Source organism: Clupea harengus, chromosome 14 (assembly GCF_900700415.2).
Source record: "Clupea harengus chromosome 14, Ch_v2.0.2, whole genome shotgun sequence".
Taxonomy (NCBI): domain Eukaryota; kingdom Metazoa; phylum Chordata; class Actinopteri; order Clupeiformes; family Clupeidae; genus Clupea; species Clupea harengus.
In genome coordinates this window covers 8,727,596-8,754,845 of record NC_045165.1, presented here as the reverse complement: position 1 = coordinate 8,754,845, position 27,250 = coordinate 8,727,596, and the positions used below count along the sequence as shown (strand labels likewise).

Here is a 27,250-nt window from a genome sequence, read left to right as displayed (position 1 = left end):
TTGCTGCCATTGATGACGCAATGATTTAAAAAGGTATTGACCCTTAAACTGTCGTGATTGTTAAATCACAGAGGTTTCATATGCAAACCAATAATAGCAGAAATTAGCACACATAGCATGTAAAGAGTCACAGATGGAGTGGAAAGCCTTCTTAACATTAAATCTGTTGATTATCAAATATAAACAAAACATTATGTGTATAACAGTATTTAAAACATGCCTCATTTTATCCATGTAGGTCAAGGATGTGTCCAAGCAAGTTCTGAAGCAACTACATCCATACATACAGAACTAATCTCATGAATAATTAACAGGCAGCATGTAAGGAATAACAGCTGCTGGGCAGAGGTAAAGATCTTCACAAAAGATTCTGCAACACAGACTCTAGCTGAGATACTGTATATTTACTTCTTAATTGATAGATAGCAGCATGTTTGTCGTTTGCACCCGTCGATAAACTAATTATTGCATTATCATTGGTCAGCTAGCTAGATGGCAAATAAAACTGTAACCAACAAACAACACCTTCATTTTAGAGGAACTGATTCCAACAACCATGGACTTCAAATATAAAGACACAACTCTTACTTTGCATTTGACTGAAAGAAAGCTACCATTACCAATGGGAATTATCCATATCAAATTCATGGGGAAACAAGAGAAAATCCACTATACAAGATGTACACAAGCCAACGTGCTTGATGCTGAAATAACGAAGCAATGAAATCTCATAATACCTCATTTAGATTTTTTTTTAAACGGAGAATGCTCTATCAGCTATACCAATTAGACCAATAACAGTCAGGAATCTTTCAATATGGCTCCATAGCTTGGACTAGACTGCTTGGATTTCTAATGTAGAAACACAAACGCACCAGGATAGTCAGTAAGAAAATATATTCTTACAAGAGAGCCTCTTAAATGACCAGTGGGGTGCAAAAAAACATCTTACGTTATTCTTCCTCTTGTGGAGTTCCACCGCTTCCTTCAGCTCTACAAGCTCAGCCTGTAAGTCAGACATCTGTTTGTTCTTCTCCATCAACCTAAGGACGAGAGGGCGAAGGGCAGAACTTTACATCACCTTGAAAGTGCCCGTAGAAAATGGCCGCCACAAACATTTGCATTGTTATAGCCCATGATTTTGAGAAATAATTCTAAACCAGCCATCACCTATTTACTGTTTTTTATTGTTTACTTAATGTCTTTACATTATTCGTAGGATGTAGTTAACCCTAGGACACATCACCCCATCCCTGATCATTTGCTTTCTCCCAAAGACTTACACAAAACCTAAACCACAAGACAATGCTTTAAATATGCTAGATGCCACTGTTATCCCGATGTTTAGATGACTCCATACAAATATCAATACCAATGTAATTCTAGCAAATGTGACTCACAGATCTACGGTTTTCAAAATACACTATCAGAAAGTATGTTTAGACAAACAACAAATTAAGCCAGAGGTTGATTACTCACGCGATGAGCTGTTCCTGACTAGCATCTGATTGAGCTTGCTGTGGGAGGAGGGAAATAAATATGTCAGTCATATAAGGCCAAGCAACCTTACACTACCTGTGCTCAATCCCAAATGGCCGGAATAACGGTTACTTTGGTGCCAAATGATCCTTTATCATGTGTGATAAGACCTGATAAACAGTGTGAGAGATAAAAGGAAGATGCTATATATGCACATAGCACAGAATCTGTTGTTTTCTCTGGTAGTGGCATGTGTCCTAACCCATCATGAGTATATAGGGGGGTGGGTCTGGAGGTGTTGTGAGCCTAATTCAATGAATTGAATTCAAATTGATTGAAAGCTTAGTTAAGATTAGTTTAACTGGGTACCCTCCCACTTTGCATTGCCAATGGTCATTCCACCGATCATCACTACAAGTCGCAGAATTTCATGAACATTCCATGGTCTTTGGGCGCTTAACCACCACTAGTCACCCTCTGTGTGTATGGGCCTTTAGACAGAGTTATTTGTATATCCAGAATAAGATGTTTACTTTAACCACTTATTAGTTGTACCTAATCCAGTCCGGTTTTGATCATACTGTCATAGATTTTGGCTTGGCTGTGGTCCCAGGTGGCTGAAGGCAAGCTGACACAACCTATACACTCGACTGCCCCTTTGAAGTTAACTTAACGTTGGCTAATATATTCGAATAACTAGTTAACATTAGCTAATTATCATTGACAGTTACTAGCTAATTTACCTTGGCATAAATGGCAGGGTTGTCTTATGCGCTTTCAGGTGCCTCTTGTTGTGTTCTTCCCATCTATTTTGAAGCCACACGGTTTCTCTCCGGTTATTGCGGTGCATAGTGTTTTATTTTCTGTCAAGTTATAATTTAAGACTGTCCAGATATCTATTCTTATTTGTCTTCCAGTACCGAGTGCTTGAACTTCAGCCATCATAACGTTAAGCCATAGGGCGTCACTTGCATCTGGCCATCTCAGGGAGTGGAGGAGGGATAGATACAGGACCGGGCAACATTCAACCAATGATGTGCATACAAGTTTAGAAAAAAAAAAACAATTGTGACTTAGTCAACCACCAACATTTTCGTTTCGTCTCGTCTCGTCAACGAAAGTTAAAATAGATTTAGTCATAGTTTTTATTTATAAAGATCCGTTTTCGTCACGTCTTAGTCTCGTCTTAGTCACGGGAAAAAGGTCGTTAACGAATATTTTTCGTCATAGTTTTCGTCAACGAAATTAACACTGGCTTGGATAACTAGCTAGTCATTTTCGATTGAAACCTCCCGATTGGCTTGACAAATGAGTTCCAAAACTTTTAGCTAGCTAACGTTGGCTAACTATGAGGTAGCATAGCTAAGTTATACTAGCTATCGATAACTAGCTAGTAAACACATTGCAGAATGGACTATAGGACAGGCCACGCATGACATTAAATCAAGAAAAAATAAATGAATATGTGATTGGTTTACATATCCTTGTCTATTTATGTAATTGTTGTTAGCACTACTTTCAACTCTCAAACTATCCGTCTAGCTAAATACTGTATGTTGGTTATCAGATTGCACAGCAATTCATATGGAGGATATGTGGTTGATTTAACTAAGGCCAGGTAGGCATAGTAGTTGTATTGTGTTATCAGATCATTTGAATCTTCAAAATCTAGACTTGACATTCTCTTATATTTTAATGATAATACTGTTAATTAAGTATTGCCTTAAAATTATTATTTACATTGAATTCATTGGAATTCAGCTGTAGGCATAGGAGATCTGTATCTTAGAGACTAATTGCATCCACAGTTTACGTACTGCAAGCTTGACTATTATGCAGTTGTAGACACAACACAAGGGGTCCCCAGGCCTGAGAAGGGATGGAAAGGAGTTTAATGTGACTATAAGATGGACTTAATTTTTTGTTTAATGTGACTAAAACTAGACTAAAATGTAATGAGACTTCGTCGACTAAAACTAGACTAAAATGTTCTGAGTTTTCGTCGACGAAAACTAGACTAAAACTAAGCAGGATAAAAATGACTAAAAGTGACTAAAACTAATATGCATTTTCGTCTAAAGACTAAGACTAAGACTAAATCTAAAATAGCTGCCAAAATTAACACTGGCTGAAGCGCTGTCTCTTAAATGGGCCGAATCTGGAATGCTGGTGTAATATTAGCTTTTTACCTGGCCCAATTGTGGTTTAATGTGTTACTGCCGGTGTTTCAAGCAAATGCGGCAGACATGTGTAATACAGTGTGTAGCCCGAAACGAACAGAATTGACATAGATCAGCATCATTACTGTTTAGCAGCAATAACAAAATATTATGCAGCAGACGGACATGATACAGTACACAGCCCAATTCTATAAAGTGACTGACGGATATAGACCAACTGTCAGGGCAGCACGTAGCCTAATGATCGCTTTTTGGACAACATTTGGTAAGTAACACAAAGTTTTGAGAGGCCGGGGACCAAGCCAACACAAAAGAAACAATAACAGTCATTTTACAGTGTATGGGTCAGGACTGGGCCAGACCAAATGATTTGTGTTTTCAGTGTGGGGGCCCGTTTTGGGCCAGGGACCAGAAGCGGGTCAGAACTGAACCAGGGGTGTGGCACAGAGGCTATCTGGGAAAATGTGTAAATATGTGTACATTTTTTGTAATCCAGAAAATGGTGACGACTATCAGAGGGGTTGAATGCTTTTGGAAGCTTCGTCACCTGCTGTTGCTGCTGGTTCTCCTCAACCTGTTTTGCTTTCTCTTCAAGTTCCTTCAGGAGGGCCTGCAGCTCCAGATCTTTGTCTGCGAGTCTAAAAACACATTCAACATGCAAGTTACTACAAATCAAACTCAATATTTGCCATATTTCATACATACATCTTAAGCGTAAACATACTGTGTCTGAAGCTCCAGGATCTGAGAGTGGAAGTCAGTGGCTGTCTCTTGTGATTCTCTTCCCTTAAGTTGATCTACTTCAATCCTCAGGGCCTCCAACTGCTCCTCCAAAGTCTGCAACCAAAGATAAACAGATAAACAAATAATCCGTGTTACTTGTTATCTTGCCTCACAAGCTGAGCTTGTTGTTGTGAGCAGCACCACATGAACTCTGAACTCTTGTGTTGTGCAATGACAGTGATTGCTTGCGAAGAAGACACTGATGTGTCGGTTTGGGATGAGTAAAATATTGTGCAGACTGTGTTCAGGGAAGATTGTGAATAGAATGTTATAGCGAAGCAACGCCACACATCCCACTCCAATCCCGATTCTTACAGTCTGCTAACAGTTCAGATAAGAAGTTCAAGCAATATGTCATGTCTGTCAGTTAATTTCCCTCCAAAACATTAAATTCTTTGTTTGTTGTCTTGTTAAAAATACTGAAAAGCCAAACAATGTTGCAAAGAAAATCTGTACCTTTGAGAGGCATTTTGTCTTTTGTCAAAGCAGTAGATTAAGCCAATATGCAGAACAGTGAACAAACTGCACAAGTAGTGCATTTGCTCTCATTTAACCCTGCAGACTATTCAGTGACAATGGCATAACAACTTCATCATCACATTCTTCCTCATCATTATTGTGTCACTATCAACATTTGGAATATCCAGAATTATCTTTGTTCCCCCTGATATTGCGGTTTAAATTGTTGTTGTGTATTTGTGTGTAAAATACGGGCCAATAAATGACTGATTAGCCGATTCAAGTGTGCTAGTGTGGGAGGTAAAAATGGCAACTGCAAAAAATAGATAGGGTTTCTACGAAGGGTTTTCTTTACACATGATTGAAAACCATATTTAGCTACTTGACATAAGGAAGTACATCATATACAGACCTTTATGGCTTCTTCTTTGCTTGCTCCATTGTCCATTGCTTTTTGTAGACACTCTTCCACTGATTTGATCTTCACGTCTTTCTCCTGGATCCTTCAGAGATTTAAAAAACATTGCCGATTTTTGTCCAACATTGATTAGAGATATCACAACCCACTCTTAAAAAGAAATCTTATTATCATTCAGTAAAATTATTCTTTACAATTGAAAAAATATATAGTCTTACTGTTGCTCGAGTTCCTCCAGAACAGACTCTGATGATGCCTGTACAGAAGAATGTATAAAGGAAAGGCACATTACATAAACGTACATGCATATTGCTCTCAATGTTGCTTGGTGCATATATGGCATGAGAGCCTGCTGTTGTATCCTGCCATCGGGACTATGCTACTATGCTAACTAAAAATCCCTGTGCACCAAGCCAGCCAACATAACTAAACATAACATAACTGAACAGATATAAAATTCACAATATCAATAAAACTGGGCTACAGACAGCACATGTTGTACTGGGAAGGAGGGCCTTTAAGGATCCCGGGTACAGCATGTGGCGCGTGTTGCAGTTGTCGCCAGCCAGTTAGGCACTGTTGTGTATCCTGCCACCCTTGCTATCCCAACTAAAATCTGCATGCACCGTGTCAACTAAACATAACTCATCAAAACTAAACATAAATAAAATTCCCATACACCTTGCCAGGCAGCCTCTCCCTCTCCTTCTATATAATATTGCTAATGCTTATACTGATGAAGTGGCCATATTACCTACTGTTAATTGCTTACCTAAATATATCTCCTTATCTGTTTATCAAATTGATGTATACTAACCATAATTTCTCTCTCTCTAATAGCGTGACCTTTGCTCCTAAATGCTGATGGATGTGGAATCATTGTTCCTGATCACCATATCCACTAAGTACATTTTAAACGTATTGGCAGCCCAACTCTACCCACTCACTTTGTCTCTTTCTTCCCCTCCTAGTCTAGACTATCTTTGATGTGGGATGCTGCTGTAGTCTCTCCACCCGATTTACTTGTAGAAACCCTCGGCCTACACGTACCCACCCCCACCATACGGTCATACACTTATTCTACCCCATACTCTGTGTTAGCATTTTCGTGCAATGTGTTGGTGAATCAGGTAAAGAACAGAACTGGAAATAGCACAATGGTTTACCAATCTCAGCTGGCAAACCACTTTAACAATGGTACCTGTACTGAAGTCTGCTCCTGCAGAGCCTCTACTCTCCATTTCAGCATTTCATTTGCGTCCCTCAGCACCTGGAAAGATGAAGTGTTTCAGAGCTCTGTACTCATAACTCCATAACTGCAGTATTTCTGGTCCATTCTATGCTCATACATCTCCTCTTCTTACCACAAGTTCTTCCTCCTTATTGGCCATCTCAATGAGCCCCGCCTCCAAGACAGACTCCACTGTTTTGATCTTTCCATCTCTTTCCTGGAGGCTGACAAATGCAAGCACAAGGTATTAAACAAGAGAAGACGTGGAAAGAATACAAATTCAGTCAGTATTCCCAGCGTTACTGTATTTAACACAGGTTGTTTCTCGTTTCAGCTCTTTTGTTTACATGACCTGGTCCTCTAAATTATCACACAAAGATGTTGTGAGTTGGGGGGCACTGTGGCGCAAGCAGTAGCCCCGACCATATACGGGCTTGAACGCCCACAGGGACAAGGGTTCGAATCCGACCAACTGTCATTTCCCGATCCCACTCCCCATCTCTTCTCTCCATCTCATTTCCTGTCCAAACCTTCACTGTCCTATCCGATTAAAGGCAAAAAGCCCCAAAACAAATCTTTAAAAAAAAAAGAGAAAAATGTTTTGAGTTCACATTTACCTCAGCTGGAGTTGCTCCACTGCACACTGAGATGAGGCCTAAAGTGGGAGAGATAGAACAAAATATTAGAAGGACCAAGGCAATGGTGACCCAGATCAAAGTTTTTGTTGCTTCAAAAGAAAAATGTATACACAACCAGATCCTGGGAAAAAAATAATGTAAAAATCTATGTTTAACCAGCTCCTCTACAGCTGCAGAAGACATTAGCTAACAGCATGGTTCTTGTGGTGTAGAGGGTAAAGCACTACACTATGGACCACATCACTAAACAGGGCTTGAATCTCACCCTCACATTCAGTCTCATTCATACAAATTTATGTTGTATTTTAGCCCTGAATAATGCATTTCAGGGGCTAAAGGTGGAGATGAATAATAATCATATATATATATTCTTGAACTGGCAATAGCATGTGGGTACAAATCTAAATCAAGTTTAGAAACTGCACACAGAATGCATTAAGAATGCTAGCATTTCGTCCTCCTCTTCTCAAATTTGTAATGTAGTTGTAGTGTGACGTCTAAGTCAAATGTTTCCATTTTAGTGAATTGATGCAGTAATTGTCTTTTTTATATATTTAGGCCCTATATAACATGCTGGTGCCCTAATGTCGTCACTACATCTGTTGATCTGCGAAACCAGATGTTTATTACAATATGTAAATAATAGAGACAACAACCCACAGATTACTTGTCTATACACGACAAAACCCCCTAAATGAAGCATAAATAAATGTTTTAAATGAAAAATGCCCAGATGTCTATTTGTTAGGATCACTCAACACACCTGAAGTTCACTGGTGATCCAGTAATACATCAGCGAATCAGAGCTTAGTTATTCAACACCTATGCATCAGCTAGTAGCCCACCTTTGCTATTTGAGTGGAGTAAACAATCTTGAACAGACAGATATTCAGAATAAAAACGGTATTCGATTTCAAAATCAACACCAGTTTTTGCGGGAGATAAACACGATGTAGAGAGTTTATGTGACTTCTGCTAGTGACTTCCTGATGTCCATATAGTGAGCATATTCAATACAACCTAAGAACGGGTAAAGGAAGTATAGGAGGGTCTGCGGCAGGCTAAAAATAAGGACTGGGAATAATAAATGACCATGCAGCTAGATGTTTTGATTGGTTTTAGAGGTAATCTCATTGGTGATCGATTTCTCTGAAGGATTCTATTGGTTCATTTGATTGATTTGAAACACACATGCACGAACAAAGATTTTCCTTTGCCAACATCGGTCTGTATTTAACATGTCCACCCATTCCCTCTTACCTGCTCGGAAATCTGAACCTGCAGTTTCTGAAGCTCTGCCTTCAGGCTCATGTTGTCATTGTGAATAGCCTAAGGAAGAAAACCCAGTCCAAGTTCATTAAACAAGACCAGATGAGACAACGGAGAATTCTCGTTGTTTTTTGTAAGGTTATAAAATGATGGTGTTTGAGGTTGGGTGTCACTGTGTGGTGATTGTTTTGCTGGCAGGGTGTCTGACCTGCATGTTAGTTTCTCTGCTGGCTCCACTAGTCCTTTCTGCATTCAAAGAATCCTCTAGACTCATCCTCTGTTGCTCCTTCTCCGCCAGTCTGAACACAAACACAAGTCAAATGTTTTAAAAACATAAATTACTATAGAAGTTGTTTTAAGCATAATATCCTAATATTACTTACAGCTTCTGGAGTTCTTCAAAATGAGACATTGTGGTGGCCTACAGGACAAAGCACAAGATACAAAACAAATGACTTAGCATATTCTGTCTCATCTCTCACCACACACACACACACACACACACACACACACACACACACACACACACACACACACACACACACACACACACACACACACACACTTTTAAAATACACATAACCCACCTGAGAAGCAACAGTAGATTTGAGACCTTCAATTTGGACCAGTAGGGATTTGTTTTCATTCAAAAGATCCTGTTCACAAAAAGAATATGAATAAACTTTATTAATGATGAATTAGTAATGATAAAATACTCTTGCATATATATATTTTTCTGATAGTTGATGCGCACAATACATTCCAAACTATGTCATCAGCTGTGATCTCAAACTGACCCTGCAGCAGTTGCCAATCTTAATTGTAATATAATTAGTTATAAAATACTTAATTTCTCTATCTCTTGTGGCTTCATTTATTTTTTTAACATGTTAATAACGTCAGTCACTGGTTAATACTTTATATAATAAGTAGGTTGGCGTTGTGGGAGCAAGTCAGTAATGGGTTACTGTGCAACCTATTAAGACCGGGTGTGACAATTGCGTGCTTCTCCCTTTATAGCTGGATGCGATGTGAGCACGATTTAGACAATGTTGCTTTCAAGTCCCGCAACCAATGAAATTAATCACTATTCGCTGAAATACAGGCAAGGAAGGCGAAATGCATTATGAGAAATATTTTTTTCTTTTTTTAGCCTCTGTGTGGACAAGCAGCAATGTGGGGTGCCAAGCAGCCCAGCAGGACATAGTTGCCATGGAAACCTGATGGCATTGTGTCAAAGGCATGGCTGTAAGCACTCAGAGCAAGTTTAATGTCAACTGACCAAAGATTGGCCAACAAATGAGGTCACTTCCTGTCTGGAGGCTTCATTGCTGCATGGTGTGCTGGAGGGAAAACATTCACAGCCAATGGCTGGAGGACCTGGCACAGGAACTTGTTACCCCAGTGACAGCAAGGAGTGCTCCTCAACCAACAGCACCTGAGGGAGCCACATCTGAGCAAGACTGCAAGAAGGGAAGGATCTGCAGGGAGTGGCACTATGTCTACAGGGCAAGCACATACATCGACATCTTCACTTACAGTAGATGATGACTTGATGGCTTTTTATAACAGTGCCATTTTGTTTTACCACTGATTAAAAAAAAGATGTTAATGACCATTAAGAAAAAGGCAATAGTTTCCATTTACCAATCATTTCCCAGCCATCTCTAGCTTAGGGAACCATCTTAACAGTCGGTTGTAATATGAACTAATTTTAATATGAAGTGAATATGAAGTTGTGTTAACATTAAGTTGCACAGGCACCCAGAGGGTTTCTACCCATCACAGCTTTTTAACTATCCTAGCTATCTCTAGCTTTCAGAACCATCTTAACAGTGGACAGCTGCTAGCGTGTGATGAACACTTGTTAATATGTGTGAATATGAACTTGTGAATATGAACTCGTTAATATGAAGCTGCACAGGCACTCTAGGGTTTCTACCTTTTCATATTATAAATTAGTTTTAAAATAAGTTAAATCGAGGAGACTATAACATCAGCTAGATAACTAGCTATAATTTCATGCAAATGGGACTCTTCCATTTAAACCGTTTAAACCTTAAAATGTATCCTAAGCTAGCTAGCTAGCATAGCAAATACATAACCATAGCAACCAGGAAACACAATGTTAGCTGCTAAGTTTAATTTCTCAAAATCAGCTCACCAATAAAAGGCGTTCTTGGGTTCAAAGTGATCACAACTTCTTGCGGGTTATGCTACATGGCTTTACATAGACATTAAGCAATCCTGAGAGAAATAACGGGACATCAACGGAGCAAGGGCTTGGTCTGATACCAATTGAATGTTACCGAATGAGCGGGGAGTCCCTCCCCCTTGCCCTTCTCCAACACATTAATTCAATGGTTGCAATTCCCACTGCAAGCATATCAGAAGATTATCGTTCATGGTATTGGGCCACCAGGGATCAATAAACAATTCGATTTAAATGTTCAGCATCCATTCCCACATAACACTAAATAAATGCTCTTCACTGTGAATGAGAATGGGGTATTTAATGTATGTGTGTGTGTGTGTGTGTGTGTGTGTTGGAAAGGGAGTGTACATGTAGTATTTTTTCTTGAGATGCCTATCCCTACATAACAACTACATGGCATGACGTAATATTCAATAAACTGCGGTTACTACACTAGATTGTTTTGAAACATTCCCTTAGGTTTTAGAATGCTTTTTTAAACGGGTTAAGGAACAACAATCAGAACGTGTGGTTCAGGCTTTAGGAGGTGTGTTGTTCTTGTCAGGTTCCATGTATGAACTCATCTTTTCCGAATGGTCTTCCTGTCACCTTATGTTTGGTGCACACATGAATGGTTTCAAAATAAATGTCATTACTTTCCTAACAAGCCTTCATTGTTTAGAGATTGAAAGCACTGGATCCACAAGTCCCCTTAATTGGGTCTAGAGGTTTGGAAGTTGACTAAACCAGCTATCTCCATGGGCCTTAGTATTCCTGGCAGGGGCTCTTCTCTAATGAGATCTTTGTTAATTCTCCTCTTAGTCTGTGAAACACCAGTACGATGAGTACCAGTACTATGAGCCTTTGTTCTGCTACCTGCACAGACCATGCTCTCCATCACAACTTTCTCCAGCGTGCTCTTTAAAGGCGTTAATGTTATTGCAGAGAAGATTGTCAATGTCCTGCCCATCGTGCCCCCCCCCCCCCCCCCATTTCTTTATGTTACTGGGTTCTAGGGCATGTGATTGGATCATCGTATGCCGTGATCAATCTTATACTTATTTAAAATCTCCATTTTAGGTGAATTATGTAGATTATGGAATTTGCAAACAGTAGTAGAACGACTACTAATACAATTTCACATGATCCTCGTTACATCAAGAAAGTAATCAAATGGAATAGCTGATATATATATATATATATAATCAATATATATCGGTATGTTGATTCAGCATACTACTTCACACATATCATTTTTCCCTAGCGTGACATAGATGTAAACCAGAGGTCGCCAACCTGTCGATCGCGATCGACGTGTCGATCTCGAAGACCTTCCCTGTCGATCTCCAAATTATTTATTTTTTCAAATACAGAAAAAAAAAAAAATGAACATTTTCTGAAGTGTCTTCTGAAATGTTTTCTAACGGACTTCGGAAGACCAACGTCAGAAAAGATCTCCGCCTAATTCATGAACGCCAGCTATTTAAATCCGAGGATGTCCGTAGAGTTGATATGAACGTAATCACCAACGATTTCTCACCATTTCAGGCCTTCCCACTAAATGCCCCTTCTAAAGCAGCTTGCACACTGCCCCGTCAAACGCCAACATTCTTCAACAAACGCCAACAAACACCGACAGTTGGGTCAGTGTGCGCCAGCAGTTGGTGTTTGTTGGTCATTGTCAGGTACTGTCGAAGAGTTCAACATGTTCAGTCGGATTGGGTAAAGTTGCAGAATGTCTGACCAATGTAGAGAGATTTCCAACAGTCTAACAGCTCGCAACTAGGCTCAACTCGCGTGCATAACATCCTCGAGCTCTCTTGGATGTCGTTGTTATCTTGATTATCGGCCAGTTTGTTAAATAAACCGATATCCTAAGTCTATTTATAGATTAACGTTATGTATTAGCTTACCCAAATGAACGGTTTTCGAGACAGATATTTGTCGACGACTCGTTTAACGCTGCAACGTGTTTCTAAATATTAATATTAATGTTAAAGGTGACGGTGAGTACGTTTGCGCTTATGTTAGTTATCTGCCACTCCCACTTCATTCCAATTACCGTGTTGGTTGTATTAAAAGTTTTGGCACCCTCTGAGGCTGCATGATAATTTACTCTGTCTTCACCAAAAAAAGATCACAGTGGTATATTATTCATTTTCTATTTAACACTGAGTACTGGGGTGTTTTCCAGACAAAGATATTTAGTGTAGCAGTATTTGAAATTAAATCAAATGTGAAAAATAGGCTGTGCAAATATTTAGGCACCCTAATCATTTTCATGATTTGAATACCTGTAACTACTCAATACTGAATAATTGCAACACATAATTAGTCTGATTAGCTTGTTAAGCCTTCAATTCCATAGAAAGGTCCATTCAATCATTAGAAAAACTATCTAAGGTAGCCAATTGCAAGATGTGCTTCTCCTTGATTCTCCTCTGAAGAGTGGCAACATGGGGGCCTCAAAACAACTGTCAAATGATCTGAAAACAAAGATTGTCAGTGTTGTGTTGTAACTTGAGTTGATAAATAAAGCAGTTCATATCCAGCCTGCTCATTGCAAATGTGTTTTTTCTTGTTCATATTGTGTGCGGTTAACAAATATTTTCCTTTTTATGTTGCACTGAAATTAAGTGATTTAGTGTGTTCTTGGTCACATCAATTTGAAAGCTGGACCAAAGTGTTTAATTTCACTCAATTACAATTAGGCTAAATAAAAAGTTAAGTTGTAAGTACAGTCTGGACAGTCTTTTTCTCTCAACGCCTCAATAGGTAGATCTTGCCTGTCACCAAGGCAGATTTTGTGATCTTTGGCCAAAAAAGTTTGGTGACCACTGATGTAAACAATGCAACTTGGGTAGCAGGATGGATAGCAACAGTATATTAGATGAAGACTTTGTACCTTGTACATCTTTTGTATGTGATTTAGTGTCACACAATCGGGTTGTGACTCAAACCAGTTATTTGCAAACTTCGTCAACAACTATGGGTACATAAATTCATCTTTTTGTCACCTGAAAAGAAATCCCCAAAAAGAGTTTGCCAAAAGTTTGATCCTAGGTCTGCACAACACAATGCAGACACAGTGGCTTCCACATCTCAACAGGTTGAAAATAAAACAGTTATGCACAAGGCATTCAAGAAGTCAAAAAAGTATGGCCAAGGTAGCAAACGGAGAGAGGTGAATGTGAAATATTAAGTGAAATAAATGGTACTATTTAAATCATAAATCCTTTACCTACCCCTCTCTGACTTGTCATATTGCTTAGAATATACTTCAGCGTTAACATGATTTGAAACAGCATGGTAGGCCTATGTGATAATAGGTCACACACATTCTTTGAATTCTTTGAATTTGTTGACAATGGAGACAACCATGGCTTTGTTCCTTGACTTTCTTATTTTTGTCTTTCCACTGGCAGGCAGTAATCAGCCTTTAGCTGACACACCAACAAAAAAAAAAAACTAGTCGAGAACTGCTCAATTATCACTAAACATTATATGCAAGTACAGTAGCAGTGCATGAAATATAATTGGTATTGTTTTGTCAATCACTTACATATGGTTCAATGAGATACAAGATGTGTGCATCTATGCTGACCTGTGCTTGCTGCTGTAGAGACTCATCAGGAAGGCTGTGCTGAGAAACCTCGAGCAGCTGCATGACTTTCTGTTCAACCTGTTCTTTTGAAACAATGGTGTCAGTCAGGCTGCTGTGGAGTGTCTGGATCTCCTTGTTCTTGTTATTCATCTCAGTCTCCAACGCCATCAGCTGATTTTGCAGATCTAGGGAAAATCAAATGCATATAGAAGATGGTAATCTGTGGTCATATGTCCAGTGCAAATACAAAACACAGTTTTTTCTTTTTTAAATGAAATACGGGGCACATTCAAGAGTCCAAGATGCTGGGGCGATAGTGGTAGCCTGTTGCAGTAGCTCCAGTCAACGTCTTGTGATTTGTGGTACATTCTGTGTGTTCTACCCATCTCATTGTGTGTTTTTGTAAGTTATGTGGATGGCTGCAGTAGGTCTGGGCGATAAAACAGCAATACATTTCCTCGATAGCAATAAGAAAATTGTTAGATAAAAGTTTTGATGTTTCGCTGGTTATATTCTAATGTGTAAGAAAAGCACATAATAAATACGCAACGTTTGGTTGCATGAACAAACCTGAGCGTGCTCCCTCCCTGACTCAGAAATAGCTAATCACATCCCTTGATTTTGCAATTCCAATTATTTTGCTCTGTTGAACCCTCTCCACAGGTCGCACAGCAACATAAGCAGCATGGAATTTGAGTGAGAAGTAGGAAAGGAGGTCAGCTCACCAGTATGGCCATTTAAATAATAATGGTCATTTCCCATTTATCGTTGGACGGGGTTGTGACTTGTTGTCAGTCTCGTCCTGCCTTCACTAAATCTCAAGAAACAGCCCACGGTCTACAATGGAGAGGTCCTTAGCTAGAGCACCATATAATAAAACACCCGAAGGTGGGCTTATATTTTCTGAAAAGTTAAATGGTTAAATTCTACCTTCTCGTCTTTAAAAATATGCATAGCTTCAAAGATGCAGTCTGCGATTTTGACGAAAGGTTGATGTTATTTGAGCTCAACAGCGACTCAAATTATACCCCTCCCTTCCGTGCTCTTAAGGCAATGTGCTGATCGTGCTCTTAAGGCACAGCTAATTGTGAACTTCACCTTTAAAATAAGTATTTAAAAAGAATCAATACATATTGGTATCCGCTAATCTGGAAAGAAATTGTGATAACATTTTTCGTCTACATCACCCAGCCCCATCTTGCAACAACACTACAATTTCCCTTTGGACATCAATAAAAGCTCTCCCTCTCGCTCTCCCTCTGTGTTTTTCACAATTTGTTAATCCGGTTACTACACATGGCTGCAGCTCAGACTTGAAAATAGCTCTTTCAATACCATGGTGTAGGAATTCCACAGATTAAATCATTTATTTTGTATGATCTTTCACTGTATGGCTCTATGAGTAAGACGTCAAATTCAGGCACTTTGGTGTTTCTCATATGCTCTGATATTTTTTGAAATATAAGCAACTTTAAATAGCGCTTCAAAAGGTGAAATGTACAAAGCATGATAATACAATAATATTTATAAACGATAATAAACCAAAATTAGAACATTAGAATGCGCCAATCACAAACCATCATCGCCCATCGTCTGGGAAGAGGTAGTCCGATTTTAATTAAATGCTCAGTAAGCAGTAAACGAATGTCATCCATGATGTAAATACACAGGAATGACATTTGTTGTTATTTCTGTTCACATACTGCAGTCTAATTTGACTAAGGCAGAGAAGAAATGCCATTTAGGCTACTAATCAATGCTGCTCTTGCATTCTACACGTCAGGTTTTTTTTTCCCCTTTCTAAAGGTATACCCCCTGTCGTTAGTATATCTACATACAGCCACCCGTAGCCTCGCACAACATAAATAAATACCTTATGTCCAATCACTCTCCAATGCTCAGCTAAACAGGCTTTCATTCATCTGTTCAGTTCTGCACGGACGGCACCAAATAGCCTACAGTTTGTGCCAGAATAATTCCAAGTAAAAATACCATAGTTACTTGAGATGAACCTAATACGAGATGCAATCAAAAAGTTCAGACACTGCGCCTATAAAAAGCAAAAACCTGATTTAAATTTCACTCCCATCTCCTTTCAAGGTGGTCACCTTGTGCTGCAATACATCGCTCCCAGTGCTCCTGCCATGCTCCCTGGAAGTCCTGTTCTTCTATGGTGGACTGTCATTTAGGTGCTCAATCATAACAACGGTCACAGCACGCAAGTTTAACACAATTTTCGCTCCCTACCACGCCCACTCACCAGATTGAGCTCTCTGCAACAACTTATTTCTCCCTAGGGATGGGTATCGTTTTGGTTTTTTCCGATACCGGTACTAAAACGATACTTTTAAAGTATGCCATATTGGCACCGGTTTTCGGTACCCAACCCTATTTCTCCCCCAAATTAAGTTAAAGCTGACGGGTCGTCGTTTTGACACAGAGGAGGAGATCCAAAGCTCATTGCAGATGGTGCTGGATACACTTCCAGAAGGTTCCAGGCATGGCAGGAGCACTGGTAGAAGTGTATCACTGCACAAGGTGACTACCTTGAAGGAGATGGCATGGCGGCCAAATGTACATTTACATTTAACAGACGCTTTTATCCAAAGCGACATAAAAAGGAGAAAAACAATCAAGCTACGAGCAATAGAGACCTAGTTTAACAATAAATACTACTTTACATAAGGAATAAAAAGTGCAGGAATGTAACTACTATAAGTGCGAGTTAAGTACTAGTACTAGTTAAGTACTAGTAAATCAAGTACTTTTTTTTTGCTCCTCCTACATTCTAGTGCACAATAAATTCTCCAGAATGTAGGCCTTCCTGTGATGGGCTATGTCAATCTGAATAAAAGTAACGTTAGATTGTCATGGAATCTATATGAGTGAAGCGCTTTCTTTTTGTCAGTTTGAAGGGATGTGGTAGGGCATTTTAAAACAGGTCAGAAAAAAGCTGTTTCTTCCTTCCTGAACCCAGGGTGATATTGCCATTGCTTACACTGTAATATAGTCTGAAACATTAACTAATTCACTTTGGAATGGCTCTGCCCACTTCCAAATAGAGATTTGAGAACAAACATCCAAACTCGTCGCTCCCTTTCCTGTTACCACCTATACAGTATTTGAAATTCAAAACAATGAAAACTATTGTTATGCATTCAAACTCAGTTATTTACTCAAATAACAGTTCTTCCATCCAAAAGGCCAGCCTTTTTAAAGACCTGAATGACCCCCCCCCCACCCCCACAACAAAAAAAAACACTTGCATACCTTGTTTAGTTGCTTGCAGTTTCTCTCTCTCTGCGTTGACACTGTGAAGGTAGTTCTGAAGCTCTTCCCAGCGACGCTTGGCGTCCTGTAACTGAACCTGAAAAAGAAAGTGAAAAAAACAACTCATCCTTCAGACAGAGTCCAAACCTCCTATCGCCACTATGAGGAACAAATGCTTCTTGGGGGGAAAAAACATAAATATTTATATGCGTGTAATGATAAACCCTAGTCTTGCATGTTATTATTTACCTCTAGCTGGGAGACATTCTGTTTGTAGTTGACCTCCAGATTTTTCCTTTGAAGCTCCTCTTGCTGCAGCTTGCTACCGTTCTCATTTAGCTCCTTCATGAGGCCTGCACACTCAGAACGAAGGTTGTTGAGCTCAGCAGATTGCCTGTGAAACACACATACATCGCACAATAAGGAAAACTATAACATAACACCGATATACAAAGGCACAAATCCATGATTGTTGATTTTGAACAGAGAGAGAAATGGCAAGAAGACTGAAACTAAAGGGCAGGTCAAAAGGGTAAAAGAAAATTACTTGGTCTCCATCTGGTTGGTGGCAGAGCTGACAGCATCTCTTAAGATCCCGTTCTCCTGTGTCAGTCGAGCTATCTGGTTCTCCAGCTGTTCCCTCATCTGGGAGTGCTGTGGGAAATGTCACAAAACAAATGAATACTCCCTCATATCAGTACCTTGCTACCACTTGATTTATGACCATGATTCACAAAAATGAGTGAGTACGTTTTTCAAGGTATACACTTCAATACACTTGCAAAACTGAATTTCAGAGTTATCTTAAGAATATGACATTCAAGGATATGAAAAAAATGTAATTTCCACAACACAGTCAATTGGCTAGAATATAATTTAAAGTCTAAAAGCTTCTTTAGCAAGATGTGGGGTTGATTGTTGTCGTCATGGTAGTGTAGTGTAGTGTTGTAGTATATGTATGCATATGTGCAAAACTTATACCTTGATTTGGTAGTTGTTTAGCTCCTGGTAGTTGGTCTGTGATTTCGTCTGAATGACGTTCAGTTCTTTCTCCATGGCAACCCTTTGCTCCCTCATCATACCTTCTGCACGGCTGGTCTTCTGCTTTTCCAACTGCAGCTCCTGAAACACATCAGCCGGTATGTTCTCATTTCCTTTTACCATTACAGATTTGTAAATAATCATCCTCTGTGTATTTTTTTCTGAGCTGGGTAAAAAAGTGAGTTTTTGGTTGATGACAAAAAGGGGCAAAGGTCTAGACACTCTCTCACACTTACAAAAGCTGGCTACTTCTCTAATGTAACTAACTTCACAACAGTTGGTCAGTTGGTCAAGAACCAGAAGTGAAAGTTCACTAGTCTGTTCCTCCTTATTCCATCTTCAGAAAGAATGTGCAGGCACTCTTGAGCTGAACACCTCACATTATTAACAGCTGTTATTTGCACAATTAACATGTAGCTTTGGATTAGAGAATTCATTAAGTTAAAACTTACGGACTAAAGTTACCTTTTGATGCTGCTGGTGCGTTTAAGGAGGATATGAATGCTTGCGCTAGCATGCAACCATGTAATGAAGCTAGGTTTGGAACCAAAAACTGTTTATCATTACTGGGCAGTGGAGACTGGAGAAAATATCCACAAACTGGGGTTCAAGAGCAGTTTGACTGGTATTTAAAATAAAGAATTCATATACCACCGGTGACAGTTATCAGAGCAAATCACAATGTGCAAGGTGCAACCAATAGCAGAATTCTGAATGATTCAACCAGTTCAACAGCTGAAAGAAGACAACTGGAAGTGTGGTCAAGTAAATGCACTCTGAGTCTGAAGTTCACAGGTCATGTGGTTCTTGATAACTGTGACAAAACTACACCAAATGTAGCATGCTTCTGGGGAATGTCCTGCTAACTGTCTACCTAGTTTCATGAAGTTTGGACTTTTACATCACTGGCCTGTCAGGTAAATTGGATGAACAGTCTAGGATGAGTAAGAAAAAAAATACAACTTTGAATTTTGTAAATCTTATGTAAGGACAAATTTTGAAGATAGACCAAACCAGAGAAACAGAGGAAAATATGCTTCAGCTTGTTGTAGCGACTACAAAAGAGACTACAAAATGTCATTAAGATTGGCCATTCACATAGGCATGTATTGGCTGCAAATGGAACTTTAGCAAATGTGAGCAAATTAAGCCAAGTATAAGCATACCAAAGCTCTTTAGCTAAAGCCATTTTTGAGAAATGTGTCAGATTCAGCACCCTCTGTCAACAAAATTCATGAAATGAGTGCATCCAAAGAATGTGGCTGTGATGCAGCATGTCAAATTCTGTGAAGTTTGAACCTTAACATCACATTGCTTGTCTTCTAAGCAAGTCTCGCCACTCCGCAGCCATCTTGGTAACGCCGCCGGGCAGCTCTTTCAGCTATTTTTATTGACCAATATGGGGCTTGCCTCAACCTAGCTAGCAGGTCGTCCAATTTGGAAAAAATGGCTACTGATGGAGATGTTGAAACAGAGACCGTATAAACTCTATATCTTTATGACATCCATGACCAAAACAAACCTTTCTGATAAAACTGTGTTATTTCTATTTGAAAACTTAAAGGCATTATTTTATTATATCTATAATTGAAGTTATCAAAAAGGCTCTGCATAGCCCTGAGTCAGTAGCGTCTGTGAGTGTGAGTGAGAGAACACACCTGTGAGAGCTGCTTGACTTTGTCTTTGGCAATGGAGGCTTCCTCCTGAAGTGTGTTCAGCAGCCTCTCTCTCTCCTGCTGCTGCTGCACTGAGGGATCATTCTTAGTTGCAGACTTGTGTAGGGTTCAGAGGTCAGGGTTCAGAGGTCAGGGTTCAGAGTCACAAAAGGTGGACAGAGAAACAAACACAGAAAACAGATCAAGATCTTTTCTCACACTGTCCATCTCTTCCAACACATTTAGGAAGTTTTCTACAATAACTTTACTAATATTAAGATCTAGGGCCCTAATTTCATTGACGGGCAACTAGCCACGAGTAAAGCAACGAGCAATGAGCCAAGCCCACCACTGATCTAAAGCTAATTTATCATTTTGCTAATTTAATACCATGAGCAAGATCCTAAGTGCAAACCAGGGTGAGTCAGCGCAATGCTCCCATGCACCACAAGATAGCTTTATCGACAGACTTTGCTCCTGGCTTTGCTTGTTGCTCATCAATGAAATTAGGACCCATAATGTTACGATGCATAACAATGCAGACAATGCATAGATCATTAACTCTGACATACACAAACACATATTCACCTTGTACCACGACTCCAGAGCTCCAGGGCTCCTCTCGTGAAGCAAGGAGACCACATTAACCACCTCTGCGTCGGACAGAGCCAAGCCACTCAGTCCAGAAAGCAACTCCTTCAACTTCACCTCGGAGTTCTCTACTTAAAGCATACACTGATTACAAGTCTGTCAACAAATTCACAACTACATACACACAGACAGCCCACTCTAACCAAACAATCAGTAAGAGGTGTCAATAACCTGTTAATGAGTAAAAATAACAGGTTAATGAGTCACTGCTCACCACATTAAGTAGACTATTATAAATCTAAATAGACAATAGTAGTTGACAAAAGCAACATACAAGCCATTCTGACTTACATAACACTTCCCTTAAAAATCATTGCCTCTTTCTCAGTTTAAAGATTAAGCATGGTTCTTCGACTTGCATTACAGAGGATAATAAAAGAGAATCCTTACCCCTGTCGGTCTCATTCTTTTGCTTCTTGCTATGTTTAGTAGATGCGCGAAGAGGGCCTGATGTAGGAGAGGGGGCATTCTCATTGTAGCTGCTCTGGTGGTTGTCAGGAACCACTGAGTCACCAGTAGAAACTGCAGTCTGAATGGGAGCATTATCCAACGCTACCGCTGAACCAAAGGTACAAGGCAGGAAGAGAGATAGGAGGCAAAACACAGAGAATGGGAACATTAACATACAAACGCAACAAATATGAAAAAAAAAAAAACACCCATTTTAAACTAGCTGCTTATGGGCTATACCTGATTCCATCTTTTGTTTTTTGGAGCTTTTCCTCTTCCCACTGCTGACTGCTGCTGGAACAGCAACCAGTGGTGGGGTGCTGTTATTAACGGGTGAAGAAACGGGGTCCTGGGATTTCGTTTCAGCCAAAGTAACAGGTAATTCTTTGGCAACAGGTGTTGGTAGCTGGGCCTTAATTTCACAGGCAGGCTCTTCTGCTGAGAAGAAAACAAGTTTTCAAATGTCTAAATAAAGTAAATGAAGGAGGGCCAATGCAAATATCCAGCCAAATGCACTCTCACTTACTCCAAAAAAAAGGAATAGTCATACATTACCGTTCAAATGTTTGGAATCACTGAGAGATTTCAATGTTTTTGAAAGAAAATGTGTCAATTAAAATAATATTAAATTGATCAGAAGTGCTGTATAGTCTGGACATTGTTAATTATGTAAATAATAACTTGAGTTATAGAATAATTCTCTGCAACGATCACTCCAGTGGCACATTATGTTAGCTAATCCTAAATTATCATGTTAAAATTAACTTTAATTCTTAGAAAACTCTTCTGCAATTAATTTTATGTAACTGAAACCATTATACTGGAAGCACTACAACTAGCCTTCTTTAGGCAACTTGAATGTCTTAAGCATCACTATTTGTGGGTTTGATTATGGTCTAAAAATGTCCAAAAAGCTTTCTTCAGAACCTTGTCAGTTTATTTTTTTGAAAAATGTAGGTTATTAAACTGCCAACAAACTAAGATATCTTTAAAATGTGTGCACTACTACCTTCACATCACAGTGCAAAACAGGACCGCAAAAGAAGTAATGGGCTCCAATGCATAACTGTGAAGGATACTAAATACATTTTTAAAAAACTCTCAAGTTTGAGAAATGGACGTCTCACAAGCCCACCACGGAAACTATAAAACACCAGCCCCATCTTCAACAGTGCAGAGGTGACACTGAAGTGCTGGCCTTCTAGGCAGAATTTCAAAGAAAGCCATGTCTGAGACTGGCAAACGAAAGACACAGATTGAAAATAACTGGGCAAAAGTGTTCTGGACAGACCAATCTAAGTTGCGGATGTTTAGATCATATAGAACATGTGTGATTGTAGAACAAATAAAAAGATGCTTCAGAAGGGCTTTACACTATCTGTCATGCATGGTTAAAAAAGTGTGTTTGGCGATACTTTGCTTCTGATTCAGTGGGAAATTTGTACTAAGGATTCTTAAACAAGGAAGGCCATCACCTATTTTTGCTATGCTATGCCATACCCTGAGGACGTCTTGATTGGAGCCAATTTCATCCTACAACAGGACAATGACCCAAAATTATGCAAGACTAATTAAGGGAAAGAGGCAGTCAGTTAATTTGATGAGTAATAGCCAGAATAGCACCTTGACCTCTACCCTAGCACGTTGACCACATCGCATTAAAATGTTAAAACATCCAAGTCATCTAACCATCTAACTCGTGGGAGGCGATTCAGGAAGCATTAGGTGAGATGTCTCCAAATGACTTCAACAAACTATAAACTAGAATGTCAAAGCTGCAAATGGATGATTCTTTGATGAAAGCAAGCTCAACATTGTTACTGCAAGCAGAAATCATTATTTCTTGACTGTATATTCTATTCATTTTACAATTGGTTTGATCGATTCAAATGTATGTTTTTGAGGAAAATGTCACACTATCTGAGTGATTCCAAACTTTTGAACATCTACCAGTTTCTTATCCTGTGAGGATATTGCGGTAAATTCAATTTCTGAACATTTATTGCTAATACACAAGATATACAGCACCACTGCACATGCATACACACAAGCCTACCCATCAGACCTGTCTCTGTCTTCAGCTTCTTTGCCTTCTTCTTACTTCCAGTCTCGGCTTTGGTAGGAGGGCGGTTTTGCTGTGGAGGAGGAGTAAGTTGTTTGATAACTGGTGTTGGTGGGTCTGCCTTGCTTGTGGGGAAAGGCTTAGAGCTGTTGACCTCTTGCTCCTCTGCTGCTGGAGTCGTGGCGTTTGGAGGTGCCTTTTGCCTTCTCTCCCTCCTCTTCCTTACTCCAACAGCTGGTTCTGCCTGAACAGGTGAAGTTGCCATCACTGCTGGAGCGGCAATAGCAACAACATCTGCGAGATCTTCTTCCTCAGAGACGGCACTGGTGTTAGCTTCAGGTGTGTCTGCATCTCTCATTTCCTCCTCTGAATCCCCACCGCCACCTCCCCCTCCTCCTCCTCCCTCCTTCTTCTTGCTCTTCTTCCGATCGTTTTTCTTGCGCACATCAGGACGCACACTGGGGTACTTGAACTGAGTTTTGTGACGGGCCAGGACCTCGTCATATGAAGTTTCTTTCATGAAGAGCCAGAAGAACAGAAAAATGAGAGCAATCACCAAAGATGGTGCCAGGATCAGCAGGTACTGAGAGTCATACAGCTCCACAGCCATCCTATGGAGGAAACAGGAAGGACAATATTTATGTATTAATCCACACATTCTGACATCTAAGATATGCTCATTAAGCATCACACAACACGAGGGGAAAAATATTCGGTTCACCCGTCTGGCTATAAATTCCATTGAACTTCCAAGAACTCCAAAGCCTTTACCTTGTTTACCTCTGTTTATGTAGATAACTAGCAAGTTTGATACCTAAGCTACCGCGATCAGACGCTCTAACGCCGAGAGTCCTCAACCTCATTACACAAAACGTTACACTGGGGTTAGAAGCAGCTGGTAGCATGTTTAATAAGCTAGTATAAACGAGAGTTGGAGTCTTGAACAAGTTTCATTCTGTGGGGATTGAGGTAAGCTATCTAGCTAGCTCATGTACAATGTTTCAATTTGCCATGTTAGAAATCTGGTACTAGCCAACTCTACCACTGGACATTTTATTTCATATTTTGAAGGTTATACATCACAAATAAGTGACAGATGCTGGAACTATGATATTATAAACATCTAAAGAAGCACTGACATTGTCCATATTATCTGTTCACAAGTAGGTGAGAAGTATGGTTTTGAACGTCCGTGAAACTTGATGTGCACGGTTTTGATTTTTTTTTATGCTTTAAAATGAAGACACTGCCGATGAAAGATAGTAGAAACTATATTACCATGAACACAGAACTTATAAAATACCAAAGTGGCTGAAGAGATCGCTATGTTGTTTGGTCCCACCCATCTGACTCATGCCTACATGCCTACAACTGGCATATCACATTCAGCAATTAAGTTAGACCATCAAGTTACAGTCTTCAGTCATAGATAACAGCTTATCTACCGAAAACTACAAAGTGCGTGAATGAATGTCCATATAACGGATGAGTGGCGTTATAAACCCTTAATAATGAGCAGTGTGATACAAACTTTCAACTTCTAAGGGAAGCATTTTACATTGACAGAATAGTGATTCATATACATGAGTAATACATACTGTCTATACACAGGTGCGCCAATTACATTGGAATACACAGCACAGCAGTTCCATGATAAGATATCTGAATCATATAAGATTTAGTGCCATATATGGATGTGGCACAGACTGGATATGTAATACCATGCACTTTTGTCCTGCTTTAACTGGCATGACATATATCCAATCTGTGCCACTTGGAAGCAATTGGGTCACATTCATGATGCAGCCAAAGTGAGGCTTTTGGATTGGTTGACTCAGAACCCAATGGTTCATCAAGCCATATGTAAGAGTGACAGACAAAACAGCGTTGCCAGAGACCTGCAACCCACGCTATCCCCAGAGGTGGCGACCATATCCATATTCATAAATGATCTCAAAGATTTGATAACACAAAAGGACACAATAGACAAACGCCCACATGTATTTATATATATATATTTGAAATTCACTTCATAGGCTGCAATCCTGATAATCATTGCGAGAACCCCCACCCACTCCCCGCCCCAGTTTCGCGACCCACACTCTGAGAACCACAGCCTGGGCAACATAACCACCTGGGATGAGCATTAACAGAGAACGGTATGATGCTAGAATGTTTCTGCAACATACTAAAATAAACGGCGAGAGAAAAAAGGCTCAATTTCCACTAAGTTCGACCGGATACACAGGAAGACCTGGTTCAAAATCTCGGGTCACCGAAGTTTGCTTTAAGTATATGCGCAAGGCGTATCCGAAACTCTTGGCGTCCGGGGTTCAACCAGCATGTTGAGTATATCACATTCTGGTCTTTGCAGGAAAACCATCATCATACAGACTCACCTGAACTTGTCTCGAGTAAAAGGAAGCTTAATGTTATTATTAACTTTCTTCCTTGCACTAGCACATACGCTTGACAATCTGTATTAGATCCCCTCGGAATATCTCCTGTAAATGCCTGGGTAGATTTAATATTTCCCCATTTCGTTAGTATTTCACCGTGTTAGGCCTTGAATGAAAATGACTCATGTTTGCAATTACAGCATTTTAATATTTTGTATTAATGTATTTGTATCATTATTAGGCAAACCTATTTTTACAAAACCGTAACAAAAAAGGATTTAGCTCGATAGTGCTGTTAGCAAATGCTATGAATACCGTCTAAAATGCTGCAGTCGACTAGACAGCCAGGTAGCCTTGCTAGCTAAGTTGTAGGTTACTGCCGTGCTTAGCTTCCTGGCACCGGCATACATTTCACTTATGCCTGTCACCCCTGCCTAAACCGCCATGGAGCTAGCTTACCATGGGGTGTTGAACCAAGTGCCATGGGCTGTGTAATGAACATAAAATCGGCTCCAAAATGTTAACGTTATCAACGCAAGTTTACGTTACAGAATGTGGAGTGCTAACATTTGTGGGCTAAACGAGCTAACATCAGACATAACAGGCTGGCTAGTGTTAGCTGTGTTTAATCATATGTTCCACAATGACTGTCAAATTATTGAAGCAGTGGGCTCTCGTAAGGGCCTCACATCCGACGCCCATCCCCATGCCTCTCATAATTCCCCACCTCTCAAGCACGCCGAAGCGCCGGCATGGCCAAGGGTCAAGTGGCAGGCCCGCAAGTTTGCCGACTGATACCAACTTGCGATGCGCAAAAGCAAGGCTAGCTAACTAGCTAAGTTAGCTCCGTCTACCGCTTTCTGGATGACAATACAGTTCCACATTTCAGGAGAAGAAAACGTTGCGCACACCTGTAATGATTTTTCAGCTGCGATTACTGTTGAAATGAGGTTGTTCTGGCCTATTGTGGTGACTCGGGAACACTGATTCCTTCCCAGCTGCTGATGTGCATATGTCCGTCCAATGGGGCAGTCAGGTGCGTCGTCGCAGCGTTCTGTACGTTCCTCAGGACAGAGCGCACAATGCAAGGGTGGGAATGGCACCCTCGGAAGGAGCACGGGCTCTCGCGATGAGAGGATTCGTCTCTAAAAGGCACAGTCTCAGCTCTGGATGCTTTGGAGCCATAGGCGTACTCACATGCTCACATGCCGCCCCTCCCCTCTGAAATGAAATCTTAGGCTATTAAACCCCCACTCACCTTTAACAATCACACACAATTGATATTTGGCTGTAAAACAAATGTTATACTTACATATAACAGTGTAAGAAAAATAATAAAGATTATTTAGCATAATAAAATAGGTGGTTTTTTTTATATATAGAGCAACATCTGTTACATTAATGTGATGCACAACGAAACACTGCCCTCCACTTCAACTGATGTTGATATTTCAAATGTACGAATAT

General features: G+C 39.9%; 1 protein-coding gene across 5 annotated transcripts; it reads right to left on the bottom strand.

The window, feature by feature from the left end:
- Nucleotides 1-26,914, bottom strand: ktn1 (kinectin 1). 5 transcript variants are annotated; one of them, XM_031580033.1, is made up of 24 exons: nucleotides 26,695-26,914; nucleotides 23,379-23,995; nucleotides 21,563-21,760; nucleotides 21,263-21,430; nucleotides 20,810-20,943; nucleotides 20,225-20,338; nucleotides 18,507-18,647; nucleotides 18,073-18,179; nucleotides 17,775-17,919; nucleotides 17,526-17,622; nucleotides 14,256-14,440; nucleotides 9,045-9,113; nucleotides 8,841-8,878; nucleotides 8,666-8,756; nucleotides 8,449-8,517; nucleotides 7,168-7,205; nucleotides 6,684-6,774; nucleotides 6,521-6,589; nucleotides 5,538-5,575; nucleotides 5,314-5,404; nucleotides 4,384-4,496; nucleotides 4,207-4,297; nucleotides 1,480-1,517; nucleotides 1-1,043 (listed from the first exon to the last, which is right to left on the bottom strand). In XM_031580033.1, exons 2-24 carry the CDS (start codon nucleotides 23,992-23,994, stop codon nucleotides 884-886), a joined length of 2,901 nt encoding a protein of 966 aa, XP_031435893.1. In that variant the 5' UTR covers nucleotide 23,995; nucleotides 26,695-26,914; the 3' UTR covers nucleotides 1-883. The 5 variants fall into 5 exon arrangements, with proteins under 5 accessions (XP_031435893.1, XP_031435896.1, XP_031435897.1 ...); XM_031580036.1 differs by having other exon boundaries at nucleotides 21,563-21,757; XM_031580037.1 differs by having other exon boundaries at nucleotides 23,388-23,995.
- Between the last annotated feature and the right edge of the window lie 336 nt (nucleotides 26,915-27,250).